We start from the raw sequence: 14,505 nt of genomic DNA, 5'->3' as shown, positions 1-14,505 counted from the left end.
TGATTGAGTCACCATTTGACCACAGCCACACAGCTGAGACATTCTTGGCTCAATTTACACTCTCCTTATGAAACAGGTCATTAATTTATTTTTTTTTACAGTTACAGACAATAAACTGTGATTCAGCAGTTGAATCCATTCCTGAAAGTCATAGTGGTATTTGCATGTTAGAAATGACTTTCGGAACTGTAAGACTCATTTGATTATTAAAAGATAGATTAAGACATATGGCTTTTGCATTAAGTGCTTTAGGCACAATCTATACATTACCCTGCATACCAAGATAGTGTATGAATCCTTGGTGCAACTGATCAGCCCCGGGAGGATGCTCAGGTGTCCAGTGTGTATGCCAGTTTGTGGTTCCATCTCCACCTTAGTCATGAGATGCCTCGAGCTATGGGCAGCAATAGGAGAGCCTCAAAAAAAGTCTAGTTTGCTCATGGTTTTGATTGTGCAGGATCCTCCTGACTTATGGGATGAGGAGGAAGGACTTAACTAGTGACATGCTCAGGCTACTTGATTACTTCCTTTTATCCCATCCTTGACTCCCTAAATATCGGATGCCCTGTAGGGGGTGATGGAAATCTATTTTCCTTTGAGTATCTAGTAATTCCATGGGCTGGGTTTCAATTCTGCACTTGTTGCACTTGTGCTTTCTGGATTGTACTCACAGTTTTTGTTTTTAATTAATGAAATAATGAATCTTCAACAAAACTGCATTTATCATATGGATTTGTTTTGACACTGTTTGATGATAAGGGTGCATTTCCCTTTGTGGCATGGTGTTTGCTAGCCATGACAGCAAGCTCTTTATTTTCTCAGGATCTCCAAACATGGGTGGATGGTGCTAATGAAAAAGGCTTTGTCCTTGTTTCATTTGGAGCAGGAGTCAAATACTTGTCAGAAGATATAGCACATAAATTGGCCCATGCTCTGGCAAGACTTCCTCAACGAGTCATTTGGAGGTATGTATCATAGCACAATAGCTTTGTCAATAGGTTTAAAACATTTATGGATATCCAGGACCAAGTCCAGGCTACATAAACACCATGCATTTAAAGCATATTGAAAGCACATTTCTCATTCAAAAAATTCTGGGAATCATAATTTGTTTAGGGTTATAAGATTTGTGGTTCTGTGAAGGGTAAATTGCACCTGCCTGCTTTTTTTGTGGGGTAGGGATGTGCTTTGAATGGATGGTGTTTATGCAGCCCAAGTCTTGTCTAGGAGAGTGCAACACAGGCAGCAAAAAATACAAAGGAGTGGCATCGTCTATTCCAGGCGCATTCACCCACCTTTCTGTACTACCTGCCCACAGAACTTTTAAGTTGCAGTTCACAACAGGTGGGAAAGAAGTGTAGGCCAAGAAAATAACTTAAGGTCCAAATCAAGGGGAGTTGTCTAAAAATGTATTGCAAATATTACATAGTTGTTTAATTTTGGATTTTAACAGTCTTATTTATCATCAGTGTGTTACATTGCATGAGCTTTCTTGAACTGAAAACTGACCTGATGTATTTGGCTTTTAGCCTATTTGTGAAACTTTTAAAATCCATCCCCAGTGTACCTCATTTGATGCACCTGATTTTCTGCCCTTGTCCTAACCCGGGGGCAGATAACTCCACCCTCCCATGAGCCATGTTAAACAAGTGGCTTGCCCCAGTCCTGCCAATCAGATGTTTGTGGTGCTTGCAGTGAGCCACTTTGAAATCCTGACAATGAGCTGATGCTTCAAAGCGCCATGCACAGCTATCTGCAAACCACCAGCCAGTGGATCTTCAGGGCTTCCAAAGAGCCACCAGGTCTTTGTGGGCACCATCAACCAGCTGATTGGCAGTGCCTGCAACTCCGAGTTTTTGGTCCAGCCACAGCTTCAGCTGCCGCACACTTCATGTATTTATTGTATTTATTTCATAAGATTTATGTACCACTCAAAGCGGTTTACAAAAAAGATAAAACAGTAAAATTATCACTAGAAAATTTACAAAATTACAGAAATTTAAAAACCACAATGGAAGAGAGTAAAACAAATTAAAACTCATACAAACTTTCTAAAAATCTGTGTAGGTTTGTCTAGTTAAGAATATCTTCAGGCACCAAAAAGAATACAGTGAAGGCACCTGCCTAATACCAGTAGGCAGGAAGTTCCAAAGTTTTGGTGCTGCCACACTAAATGATTGACTTCTTACAGATGCGGTGCAAGTATTATGTAGCAACTATAAAATGCCTGTTCCTCCAATTGAAGCAGTTGATTGGGTACATATGGGGAAAGGGGATCTCATGGGTAAACTGGTGTCAAGTTGTTAAGGGCATTGTATACTAATAGTAACACCGTGAACTCAGCCCTTGAAGTACATCGGTAAGCAGTGCAGACCTCTGAGCACAGGTGTTAACGTTCTGAGAAGGCTGCAACATATATGACGCCAGGTATAGGACAGGTGTGTTTCACTTGGCCAAAACAGCCTCTTGGGTAGCCCTGGCAGGTGTATTTTGGCCCGAAGTCCAGAAATTGCCTACTCTTGTCCTAACACATAAGCTATGTGTTTCTATTTTTAATGAATTGCATACTGGATTTTAAATCCTTTGATTTGCAAGTCATTTGCACAGTAGAAAAGGAACTAGCAAATTGTTCTCTAGATCTTCCTTAGAATGCATTTTGAAACTGGCTTCTTCTCTCTGTGTTAGGTATTCGGGGAAGAAACCTAGGAACTTGGGTAACAATACAAAACTCATAGAATGGTTACCGCAGAATGACTTACTGGGTAAGTAGAATTGGAAGTGATGTTTAGTTCTCTCTGCTCTTAAACACTAAAATCCCATTTTATCTTATTTGTATAATACATTGGATTTCTAGATTTGGTATTATTAAAAACCAGGGTTCTGATAACTCAAATAGTGTTTCGGAAAGATATGTCCACTTTTTGTATTACTTTTGGTTGTGAATATGGTTTTATTTGTTTACTCTTTATCATGTCAGTATACCACCTTTTCCTCCAGGGAGATCAGGGTGGTATACGTGCTTCTCCGCCTCCCCAGTTTATCCTAACAATAACAGCCTTGTGAGGTAGTGACTGCCCCAGGGTCGCCCAGTGGGTTTCATGACTTGAGTGGGGATTTGAACCCTGGTCTCCCAGGTCTTAGTTCAACACACTAACCACTACACCACATTGGCTCTTTTCTTTGCACTACCAAAGTTATACTAATGTGCTTAGTGGTACATCAGCTATATTATCGCTAATAATGTAGCATTTAAGAGAGATTGCCTCTCTTGGCAGTATACACACCTACTTAGCATCTGTTCTGACAACTGTTTAAAAATTGAAGCCATTGATGTTTTTATTGCCCACACTTTGAAGCATGAAGACAGAATTTAGATCTCATGTGTAGTTCGAAAAGTGGCTTGGCAAGCAATAGCTTGTTTCTGTGTTCTTCAGCCATGGCAACAACACTGCCACATGCACATGTCACCTGCAATGAAAAAGCACTTTTCCAAGGGAGATGGGGATGTCCTCTTATTCCCATTCTAAGTTTATGCAAATGCCTATTTATTAAGTACATAGATATGGTATTTTATGATAAGTTAAAGCTAACATGAAGCATTTTCTTCCCTACACCTTGCCTCTTGCCGCCTTAGGTCACTCTAAGATTAAGGCCTTCCTGAGTCATGGTGGTCTGAACAGCATTTTTGAAACCATGTACCATGGTGTACCTGTGGTGGGAATTCCTCTTTTTGGAGATCATTATGACACTATGACCCGAGTGCAGGCCAAAGGCATGGGAATATTACTAAACTGGAAGACTATTACGGAGGATGAATTATATAAAGCACTAGTGAAAGTTATTAATGATCCCAGGTAAGATTCCTTTGCTAAGCTTCCACTAATGTGGAAAAAACAAGTCTATAAAGTAGTTATAGTAGCCATATGCAACTGTCCACTGAGTTTTAATGGTTGATATTTTATAGATATTTATGATTGTGTTGTATAATATCAGATGTATTTTATTTTATATTATAATGCTCTGGGCTCCTCTGAAGGAAGGGCAAGACAGAAATGTAACAATAAATAGATTTCATAGATTCACCTCCAGAAAATTACATTCAGAGGTGATGAAGCAATTAATTGGGGGAATTGCATAGATGCAATATGCTGAATTAGTTCTGTTTTTCCACTTCACAGCTACAGACAAAGGGCCCAGAAGCTGTCTGAAATTCATAAAGACCAACCAGGTCATCCTGTTGATCGAACAGTCTACTGGATTAATTACATCCTTCGTCATAATGGAGCACAGCATCTACGTGCTGCTGTTTTCACAGTCTCTTTATATCAGTATTTCTTATTGGATATTGCCGTTATTGTACTGCTTGGTACTGCCTTACTCTGCTATGTTTTGGTCAGGATAGCAAAATTTATCCGCAAGCAAAGCAAACATCTTTGGTCCACTGATGAACCTACTACCATTAATGGACATTACCAAAATGGGATACCAAATGGCAAGTATAGAAGAAATGGCCACATTAAACATGAAAAAAAGGTGAAATGAGCCAACTGCCCAATGTACATTAGCAGCGAATCAGTTCTATAATTGAATTTTATAGCTGTAACTTAGTCTAACACCTACTTAAAGCAAAACAATAAACAGTTCTAACGCTCCCCTACAGTATGTAATCTTATGTGATTAAATTTTGCAGAACTAAGGAAAATCTTTAGAAAAATGAAGCACAACCTAAAATGCAAAATGTATTTTATTCTTAATACTGATGCAAAAAGGTTATTCTGGCACTGAAGTTTTTTTAGAAGCCTTAATTCTCTGAAGTAATTCAATAAGTATATTTATGACTTCTCCATTTGTGAATCTACACGTGTGCGTCCCAGATAAGGAAAGGTTCACTCTTACTTGGCAACTATTCTTCCTTTTTTTCATATATTCATTCACATTTTTCCAGAGAGAACTTTGTTTTGATTCCTTGAAGTTTCACTATGTTATCTGGCAATGATGTTAAAGTCATCTTTCCTGGTGTTTGGTATATAGCAGTGAACAAACTGCAGAATCATAATGCAGCCATATAAATCATATTCTTAAACGGCGCTGAAGAATATGATAACAAAACACTAATTTTGATATACTTCTTAACTCTTCCTTTCTCTTCCATTTCTTTAGAGAAAAGGAAATTGCACAAGAGTACCGTAAGCTGTAATTTTATATTTATGTATATTTTATCTTCCTTCTTCACTTTCCACATATCCATTAATTTATGCCATTGTAAGGGTGTTGTTTTATTTTGATAATTACAAGGGCTGTGTGGATAGATTAGATAGATTTAGAAAAACAAATGAAGCAGAGGGGAAAGAAAATCTGCCCCAGGCTCTTTGGAAAAGGTCTTGCCATGTCCCTTGAGCAATGCAGAATCAAACCACCTTTGGGATTTGTTACAAAGTTGAATGTCTTTGCTTTTATATTATTGCAATTAAGTTCCCCACTCGCACCCCAGAGCCATGGTGGTTCTGAGGTTCACTGTCAATAGTTCTATCTGTGTTCCTTCTGCTGGTCTGGGCCACACAATCCATGTTACATAGTTGCCAACATCAATTCTCTGAATAAATTGGAGGCTATCCTTTTTGTCAGTTACTGCTGTCTTTGTAGAGGTTTGATATCATGCATGACATTGAACCTAGGAAACCTAGTTGGAATGTTTGTCTCTGCCCACGCCCATAGCTGCCCTTCTGCACAACACTTTCAATCACTGTAGCCGATACCAGACTTTTATGGCTTTAAACAGAGAATGGGAACATAGGGCGTTGAGCAAATATCAGGACGGTCCTATTGAACCAGTGTTGGCAACTATGAGTTTATTAATTTCCATGTCATTCTGTTTACTTGGAATTTGCACTGCACATGTTGTGAGTGTCCGCTGTATTTATTTGCAGTTTGAAATCCCATGTCTTAACAGCAGGGGGCTGGGGGCGGGAAGTCTCTACTGAGTGGTGTTCACTAACATGGGAAGAGTTCTGAACAAAACAGAATGCTAAAAATCATCTTCATACACAGTGACATGGCATTCCATTATCATCCCATCAGGAGCCTCTATCTTGTAGCAATAAAGTAGCATTGCAAATGTGCTTCTAATATTCAGTACAGGACAGTTGTACTGCCTTTCCAAATACTTGAAGAAAAAATGATATTATCGATAAGTCTGTTAGCTTTATCTTTTTACAATCCTATCAATATGTGGCAACTTAAAGGAACACAAAGAGGCAATGAGTGTTGGGAAAGTGACAGGACCTAGAGTGTATGAATGAGTTGGTTTTAATGTTTTTCTTATTGATGGTACACAAGCACTGACCGGATGATTAAGAATAATTTAATCTCCACTGTGATACAACTTAAGCAATAAACATGGATTTAATATAGAAACAAATGGTTGGAAGCACATCTTTATTCAAACACACTTGTCTGTTTATGTGTATACTTAACAGCTATACCCTTTGTGTGCATGGCTAATATCTGTTAGGTTTTATATTCTTGTGTGCGTATGTTCTGCATATACACTCAGTCACACATTACATAACACAGTTGAAAAGAAGAAATACTCCTATTTCCTCATGCCTTTGGTCCACTGTCAGTTTAATAAAATGGGCTCACTTAAGTCTGCAACATTGTGTTCTAGTACAGTGCAGTTTTTCATCATACGGAAATTCTTGGACATTGCTCACTGTGTGAAAAATAAAGCAAGAAAAGAATCAGTGTGGTACCAATATTGAAGTTATTTAGATTGAGGAATAGCTAATTTCCACAAAATCTTCCAGGTATCTCTATCTTGTACCTAGTTTGTATGCTCCCTAGCATACCTGACACTTTTTATTCTAGATATGTTTGTAGACCAGACCATTCGAGATATGTTTGTAGAAGTAAATCCCTACTGGGAGTAATGGAAGCTAGGGTTGATTTGTGTAACTATTTTGGAAGAGCTACTTCGACAAAAATTTCCTTGTGTTTATTAGATGTGTCTGTGAGGAACACTGTTCATGTGAATTGGCTACCGTAAATATCCCCAAAAGGCACATCATGATCTATGTGAGAAAATTCACCCAGCTTGTCACGTGCACAGCAGCAACTTGTGCTTTTGGCAACCAGTTGTCACAACTGATTTGCAACAAATGTTTTCACATAACCTCAGACTGGTTGCTATTGAGTCCTGTTTGCCCCCAAAGTTTTGATGATCTTGTAGTCCTTAGTATTATACCTTCACAATAAATTGGTTGGGAGAGACTCTCATGAGACTGCTGTTCCCAAATAATTAATTTCTTAGTACAGTAGTCCCTCGGGTTAAGAACTTAATTCGTTCTGGAGGTCTGTTCTTAACCTGAAACTGTTCTTAACCTGAGGTACCACTTTAGCTAATGGGGCCTCCTGCCGCCACGCAATTTCTGTTCTCATCCTGAAGCAAAGTTCTTAACCCAAGGTACTATTTCTGGGTTAGCGGAGTCTGCAACCTGAAGCGTCTGTAACCAGAGGTACCACTGTATAGTTAAGAAAGTTAACTTGCCATGTAATTTTCCTGAGTTTGTTTATTATCTATTATTTTATTTCATAAAAATTATACACCACCTGATTGTTAAAAACCTCAGAGTAGTTTACAAAGGGAATAAAACAATGAAAGCTGGATGTTGGCATTTCACCCAGCTGTTTCTATTTCTCCTCATTTCCCTTCAGGGAAAGATGATCCTTCAGAAACTTCAATGGGAGCAGTTCAGGAACAGCAAATTCATTTCAGCCATTGTCTTTCATATGATTTTTATAAATCAAGATTGCATCTTGTCAGCATTGTTGGGTGATAGTGTAAAATTAGCATTGCTCAGTTTGAATAGTGAAGATGGAGTTAATTTTTCTGCTATTCAGTGAATTAAAACCCGTGTTACCTGAGTACTCGGAGAGGTTCTTAAAATAACTGAATAAACAGACATTTTGACACACATTTAACTAAGCTGCTTTTGTATTGGCTCCACAAGAACACGCAACATTTTAAAACACGCACAAACAAACAAATAGTTTAAAACACACAATTCCACATTGACATTGCTGTTTAGCTCAAATGTATCAAATTGTGTCTTTCAAGTTAAAGTTCATTTAGAACTGCGTGTTCTGAGAGCGAAGGAACGTGTTCAAAGCAAGTGACTGATTATGTACTTAATGTGAATTTTTATGCCTTGTTTTAAAAATCAGATTAATGTAGGAATGGGATGAAACAGAATTCTGAGGCATGTGAAAGCAAAACAAAGCAAAAATATACTGATCTTTCTATCCCCACCCTGAAGAATAGATTTTTTTGGTCAACTTCATGACAGAAGGCTAAACTTTATATGAATGTCAATTGGTTGTATAGTGTGTGGGCGGGGAGTGTATTTATACATTTACACATGCACATTAGTACTTTTTGGTAATGCTACTCACTGGTACAGAGTTCCATCACTTGGGGGGAGGGTTCTGCCTGTGGCGCTTATATGAAAATGGAAGTACCAACACCTCATTTTTTAAAACAGAAAATGCACAGAATGTGTGTATGTAAATTTTTGATCCCCACAGGGTGTGAAGAGGGGAGTTGGTCCATTTATTCAAAAATAAAATACATGCAACTTCAAGTGGTATGTTTAGCATCATATGTAGCTTGATCTGCCAATGTGTGCATTTAAAATAGCTGAAGGGAGCTCCAGTACTTGGATATATTGGCATAGTGATGCAATTGTATTTATACACTTGTCCTTTGAAGGGCTTTTTTTTTTTTTTTTGCATTTCAAGGTAAACAACTTTTAGCACTGGAAGGATTATATAACAAGACAACTTGTCCTCAGTTTTCACATGATAAATGGTGTTTCTATATGGTAAGTGGATTACTGACAAGTGGATTTTTAGGATGTGGGTACAGGTTTTTAAAGCTGATACAGTTATGCTTTGAAGACATATTTAGCACATGTACATCGAGGAGGAGACTCCCAGGCTTCAGAAATGGTGGAACCCATGGGCTTCTGTATTGAAGGCTTGGTTTGCACACATTTTATGAGGTATAATAAGCCTAGATTAAAACACTGATACAGTCTAAGGGTTAAGTGAGTTGAAAGAAAACAGAACCGCTTGACTCAAGACCGTTTTTCCTCTCACGTTCCCGCCCACTTTCACAAGGAGAAATCTACTTTCTGTTTTCTGTACACCAAAATAGAACTATGTCTATTTCGACAAGTATTGGTGAGGTGGCTGGACTTGCATTTTGCCATTGTGTTGGGGTTTGATGATCTCAGATCAGATGGTTTGATGGTCCCAGATCATTATTGATACATAGCCTACTATATTTTGTCTAAATGGCAGTTGTTGCTGAAAAAACTGTCTTGCAGCAATACACACTACCAAACGGGAGCAGCACAGATATTCCTGTATCGGCAAGTTCAGGATACTCAGTAACTGAGTAATTTTGGGGAAATCCCACTTCCAAAAAATGTATCTTGGATGGTCCTATCACACAGCAGTCCAGTAAGTTGTTCTTTTTGCACAAGACAACTTTGTAAATTGCAAATGGGTTTCATGCCTACTCTCATGTCTGTTTCTTCAGTAGAAATGTAGCTTACAAATTTTGACTAAGCAAATGTAAAATCAACCTTGGCTTAACTATGAATGAACCTTGGCAGCAGTTCAGGTGTCAGTCCTTCACAAGGTGCTTGCATCCTGCACTGTTTTTGAATGACTGTTACAGCTCACCATTTGGGCACCTGCGTATCAGAGGCGAGCTGCATTAGGCATTCAAAAATCCTGCACAATCACCTTGTGGCAAACTGTTGTGGATCTCCTGCCTGCAAACATGTAAGATTCAGGCCTTTCTGGCATTTGGTTACAAGTGTCACCACAGCATTATAATACACCAACAAACCAAAAAGTTGTAAGAGGTATTTATCATATGAGTTAAGGTTTACAAGCATGTGTGTGTGTGTGTGTGTGTGAGAGAGAGAGAGAGAGAGAGAGAGAGTTTTACCTATAAAACCCATGATCCCGTTGTACAGACTTTGTGACCCACAGATTGGGAAACATTGATCTGCAGAACAGAAGAATAATGAAACACATGCAATCCCTTTCATTGTCTTACATTAAGTATTTGATTTGTCCATAAGAGGAGGGAACAAAAGCACTATGAATGATGTTACTTCAGTATCTGATGAGGAAAAAGTGGACTTATTCTCTACATGTTTCCATCATGGGTACTTAACATGAGTTAGAGTTAGCAGTACAGAATTCTGCATGCACTTTTGGGAAGTAAGAACCCAAATACCCAATTCCTGATTTCATAAATTATAAAGTACAATGGTGAGGTCCATGCCCTGAGAGGACTTCATACACTTAAGTCAGGGCAGAGGAGCCTTAGGCTCAGGGACCAAGTCTTGCCCTCCAAGGCTATCTGCCTAGGCCTTGGGGTCCTCCTCAGCCATACACCCTACTGATGTTGTTTTGGATATTTTCTTAGTGTTTTTGACTGGCTGGAATGTGTACTTGAATTTTGATAATGTCTGTAGCTTGCCTGGATGGTGAGATAGAGGGGGTGGGGTGTGCCTGCGTGTGTGAAAACTAGCCTTTTGTACAAAGATACCATTTACATTTTACATTAACTGTTCCACCTAGTTTTGCCTCTGGCTCTGCCCATATCTGGCAAATGGCTGAAAAAGGTTCACCGCCCTGCCTTTAGTGGTTGTATAGAAGAACCTCAGCAGCTGTGATTTTTGTCATCCTAGTGTTGTATTGATAGAACAAGCTGAAGGTGACATCCTGTGCCGCCTGCCCACTTTCACAAGAAGAAATCTATTTTCTGTTTTCCCTACTTCAGCCCCCCAGAAGCTGCTATGGAGGGTTCCTCCCACCTTCCAGCTCATATTCTGGCGAGTACAGAAGTTTATGGGAGGAATGTGAAGGAGAAGCCCTGTTATGCTAGTAGACACCACCTTATGCTATGCTGGAACTCACCCTGAATCTGATTGAATTTTCCTATATTCTTCTATACCCTAAGTTTCTACAGTGTCCCATCATTTTGTCGCGAATTACTTGCGGCGCTTTTTAGCGAAACGCTCAGAGTCCCAGGTTTTTCCAGTGCAGTCTTTTTAATGTGAGCTATATACAGGTATTTACAAAAACAGTCCATACAGAGTACCTGCTCCTTAAGGCAAACGAATACTCTCCACCACAGCACCACCACACCACAGCACAACCACCGCTAAAACCACCACAGTTACTGTTGAACAGGCTTTCCTTTTTAAAACAGGTGATAGCCAATCACATTACAGTGGTGCCTCGCAAGACGAAATTAATTCGTTCTGCAAGTTTTTTCTTCTTGCGAGTTTTTCGTCTTGCGAAGCACGGTTTCCCATAGGAATGCATTGAAAATCAATTAATGCGTTCCTATGGAGACCGCTTGCCAGGCTGGCGGTGCGGAGAAGGGCTTTTCTCCCCACCGCAAGCCTTCAGGACAGGTAGGGGAACAGAGGGGAAGGCGCGCAGCGCTTCTCCTCTGTTCCCGGGGCTTGCGGTGGGAGGAGGGTTTTTCCTCCCCACCGCCAACATTCAGAACAGCATTCTGAATGTTGGCGGTGGGGAGGAAAGCCCTCCTCCCACCGCAAGTCTTCAGGACAGCCATCCGAAGGCTGGCGGTGGGGCGGAGAGACCTCCTCCCGCCGCCAGCCTTCCGAGCAGCCTTCCGAAGGCTGGCGGTGGGGCGGAGAGACCTCCCCCCACCGCCAGCCTTCCGAGCAGCCTTTCGAAGGGTGGCGGCGGGAGGAGGTCTCTCCGCCCCACCGCCAGCCTTCGGAGGAGCCTTCCGAAGGCTGGCGGCGGGAGGTCTCTCCGCCCCACCGCCAGCCTTCGGAGGAGCCGTCCGAAGGCTGGCGGCGGGAGGAGGTCTCTCCGCCCCACCGCCAGCCTTCGGAGGAGGTCCGAGGACAGTGGGGAAGACGCGCTGCGCTTCCCCGCTGTCCTGGAGATTTCCCTATGGGCTTTCGTCTTGCGGAGGAAGCCCATAGGGAAATTCGTTTTGCGAAGCGCCTCCAAAACGGAAAAACCCTTTCGTCTAGCGGGTTTTTCGTCTTGCGAGGCGTTCGTCTTGCGGGGCACCACTGTAATCACACTCCTGCCGAGTCACTCTGACCCAGCACTTCACAGAGTATTGCATCAGCCTGTTGAAGCCTGCAGACTTACTCAGTATCCTGCGAATCCCAACACGTTTATCTTTATTTCTTTATTTCTTTATTTCTTTTCATTAGTTCTTTATTGTAATTAAGTGTTTCGTGGCTTTGATACATTTATTTATCTTTGGTACCGTAGGCCTTATGCAGTCAAAATTGAGCAGTCTTCACTGAAATAAAAACAAAAGGACTTGAAAGTGCCAAATACTGGATGGATCACAACCATTTTGAGATACCCTCAATGCACTGCTTATTTAAAAACACATTAGCTAGCTTAGAATCTCCCAAGATTATTTCTTAATTCCTCAGGGGTAGGCTTAACCCTGGTCCTCACATTCCTGCAGTATCATGCTCTCTCTGCTGTGTTATCTCCTAGGGCTTAAAAAAAAATCAGCATTTGTCAAGTATCACTTGTCTATTGTAGAAAAAGATTTGGAGACCTACTTCTGTCTGACAAGGAGTAAGACATAATTGAATGTATTATAATATTCAAAACCATCAGATATATTTTCAAACTATAATGTGATTTTAAAACAATCCTTCAGATAGGTTTAGGGGTTTTTTTGTGTTAGTACCTGTGGAGTTTATTTGGGTGCTGGTAAGAGAACTAAAGGGGATTTGTTTCTTTCCTTGTGGTTTTTGTGGGTAACAATTTTATGATGAAGATGGGATAAGTTGTACTGGTGCCCTTGCGAAAGTAGACTACAATGTTCCAGAGGGATGGGGGCAGTTTCTAGGGAGTAAGGTATGTAGGGGGACAATTACAGGCATGTGTTCTCCACAATTGGCACCAAAGATCACAGAGATGATAAGTAGTTGTTTGAACAGGAGTGGATGAATGGGCATATAGCACAGAGGCAGAAGGATACGAATGTCTGGCATTTTCTGAGCAAGCACCATGAGTAGAACTAGCAAAGAACTCAGAACAGACAAGAACAAGACAGTAAGTTACATCAACATCATTCCCCTAAAGCACTGTTTTTGGAGAGCCCTGTTAAAATAATCTCTGGTTGAAAGCTAGACCTGCTGTCACAAAACAGCTTCTCTTTTCCCATCCTGCATTTTAGTATACATGCAGGTCTCACTATCCTAATGCAATGCATTCTCAGGCAAGTGTTCACACAGCGAGTTAATGATTTCCCTTGATGCCTATGGGAAAATTTATAATGTGTTCCCGACCATGGAATTTTGACACCAAAATGATGGAAAAACCCTGGAAAAATCTCCAAAACATTGCAAAAGGAATACGAGGAAGGAAAACATGCTCTTATTTGTCTGATCTCGCTTGCTGTCTTCCACCATGGTTTCTGGTGAAGTGGCTGCCCCAGACCAGCAAAATACAAAAACTAAGGCTTGTTTAAGACTACTGATTTGTTCACAGTACTACACACAGGTCCGGCTGTTTGAATATTTGAATCTGCTGTGTGCATAGTGAGGTTGGGTACGAATTCCTCATGTTTGGCTAAGTGAATTTTCATACAACAAGCATTTGGATAGTAGGAGCTGCATGTTCAGCAGTCAGGGGAAATGTTTCAAGGGTACACTGCAATGTTGTTTTTAAACATACAAATCTCTGAATGGTTTTAGGCATCTTCGGCTCAGGCACTTTGGAGAGATCCTGATTTAGATGAGAAGAGCCCTGAATCTGTCTGAAGCTGCCCTGCTACAGTTCTTCAGTTGGGATTCATCCATATCTTTTACCTCCAGCAGTTCCATAAATTACAGTATATCCACTAAATGCTAAGATAAAAAGACATGGATTCAATTTTGGGTTACGTTTTGTAAAGAAAAGCAATTAATGAGTGCAATAAATAATACAGGTGTACCTTGGAAGTTGGAACAGAATCTGTTCCAGAAGTCTGTTTGACTTCCAAAATTTTCGCAAATCAAATCTCAGCTTCTGCAGCCAATCAGAAGCCATGGAAGCACTGTTGTACGTTCAGGTTCCAAAAAAATTTCGCAAACTGGAACACTCACTTCCAGGTTTGCGGCATTTGGGAACCAAACTATCCTGAGTACCAGGAGGTTCAGGATCCAATTTATGATTCTCATAACTTATCCTGGGTCTCATACTCATTAAATGGTTGCTTAATGTACTTTCTCAGTTTCCTGAAAGATGCAGGATACAGGTGTGAATGAATCAGGGTGAATGAAAAGGGCAGAGCACTCAGTGATGTCATTCCTATGCCCAATCTATGGGAACTTATTAAAAAGTTATTTGTGCTCCCACTTTGGTTTTGTCCAAGAGAGTTTTGACTTCAGTTTGCAAACATAATATATTTAAAATGACCTAATT

At 40.4% G+C, this 14,505-nt stretch overlaps 1 protein-coding gene and 1 long non-coding RNA gene across 6 annotated transcripts in view; both read left to right on the top strand.

The window, feature by feature from the left end:
• UGT8 (UDP glycosyltransferase 8) overlaps positions 1-6,418 on the top strand; it is a 41,579-nt gene extending 35,161 nt beyond the window's left edge. For all 5 annotated transcript variants that reach the window (XM_083571413.1, XM_083571415.1, XM_083571414.1 and 2 more), the window contains exons 3-6: positions 823-965; positions 2,686-2,762; positions 3,635-3,854; positions 4,179-6,418. In XM_083571413.1, the coding sequence (XP_083427539.1) occupies positions 823-965; positions 2,686-2,762; positions 3,635-3,854; positions 4,179-4,542 (804 nt within the window). In that variant the 3' untranslated portion in view covers positions 4,543-6,418. The remainder of the gene's footprint in view (positions 1-822; positions 966-2,685; positions 2,763-3,634; positions 3,855-4,178) is intronic.
• The window catches only part of LOC310742613, a 510,016-nt gene that overhangs the window by 165,847 nt on the left and 329,664 nt on the right, over positions 1-14,505 (top strand). The window lies entirely within an intron of this gene.

The sequence above is a fragment of the Podarcis filfolensis genome (assembly GCF_964270895.1).
Source record: "Podarcis filfolensis genome assembly, chromosome: 9".
Classification (NCBI taxonomy): Eukaryota; Metazoa; Chordata; class Lepidosauria; order Squamata; family Lacertidae; genus Podarcis; species Podarcis filfolensis.
Note: the sequence above shows the minus strand (reverse complement) of the source record. Positions and strands in the feature narration are given on the sequence as shown.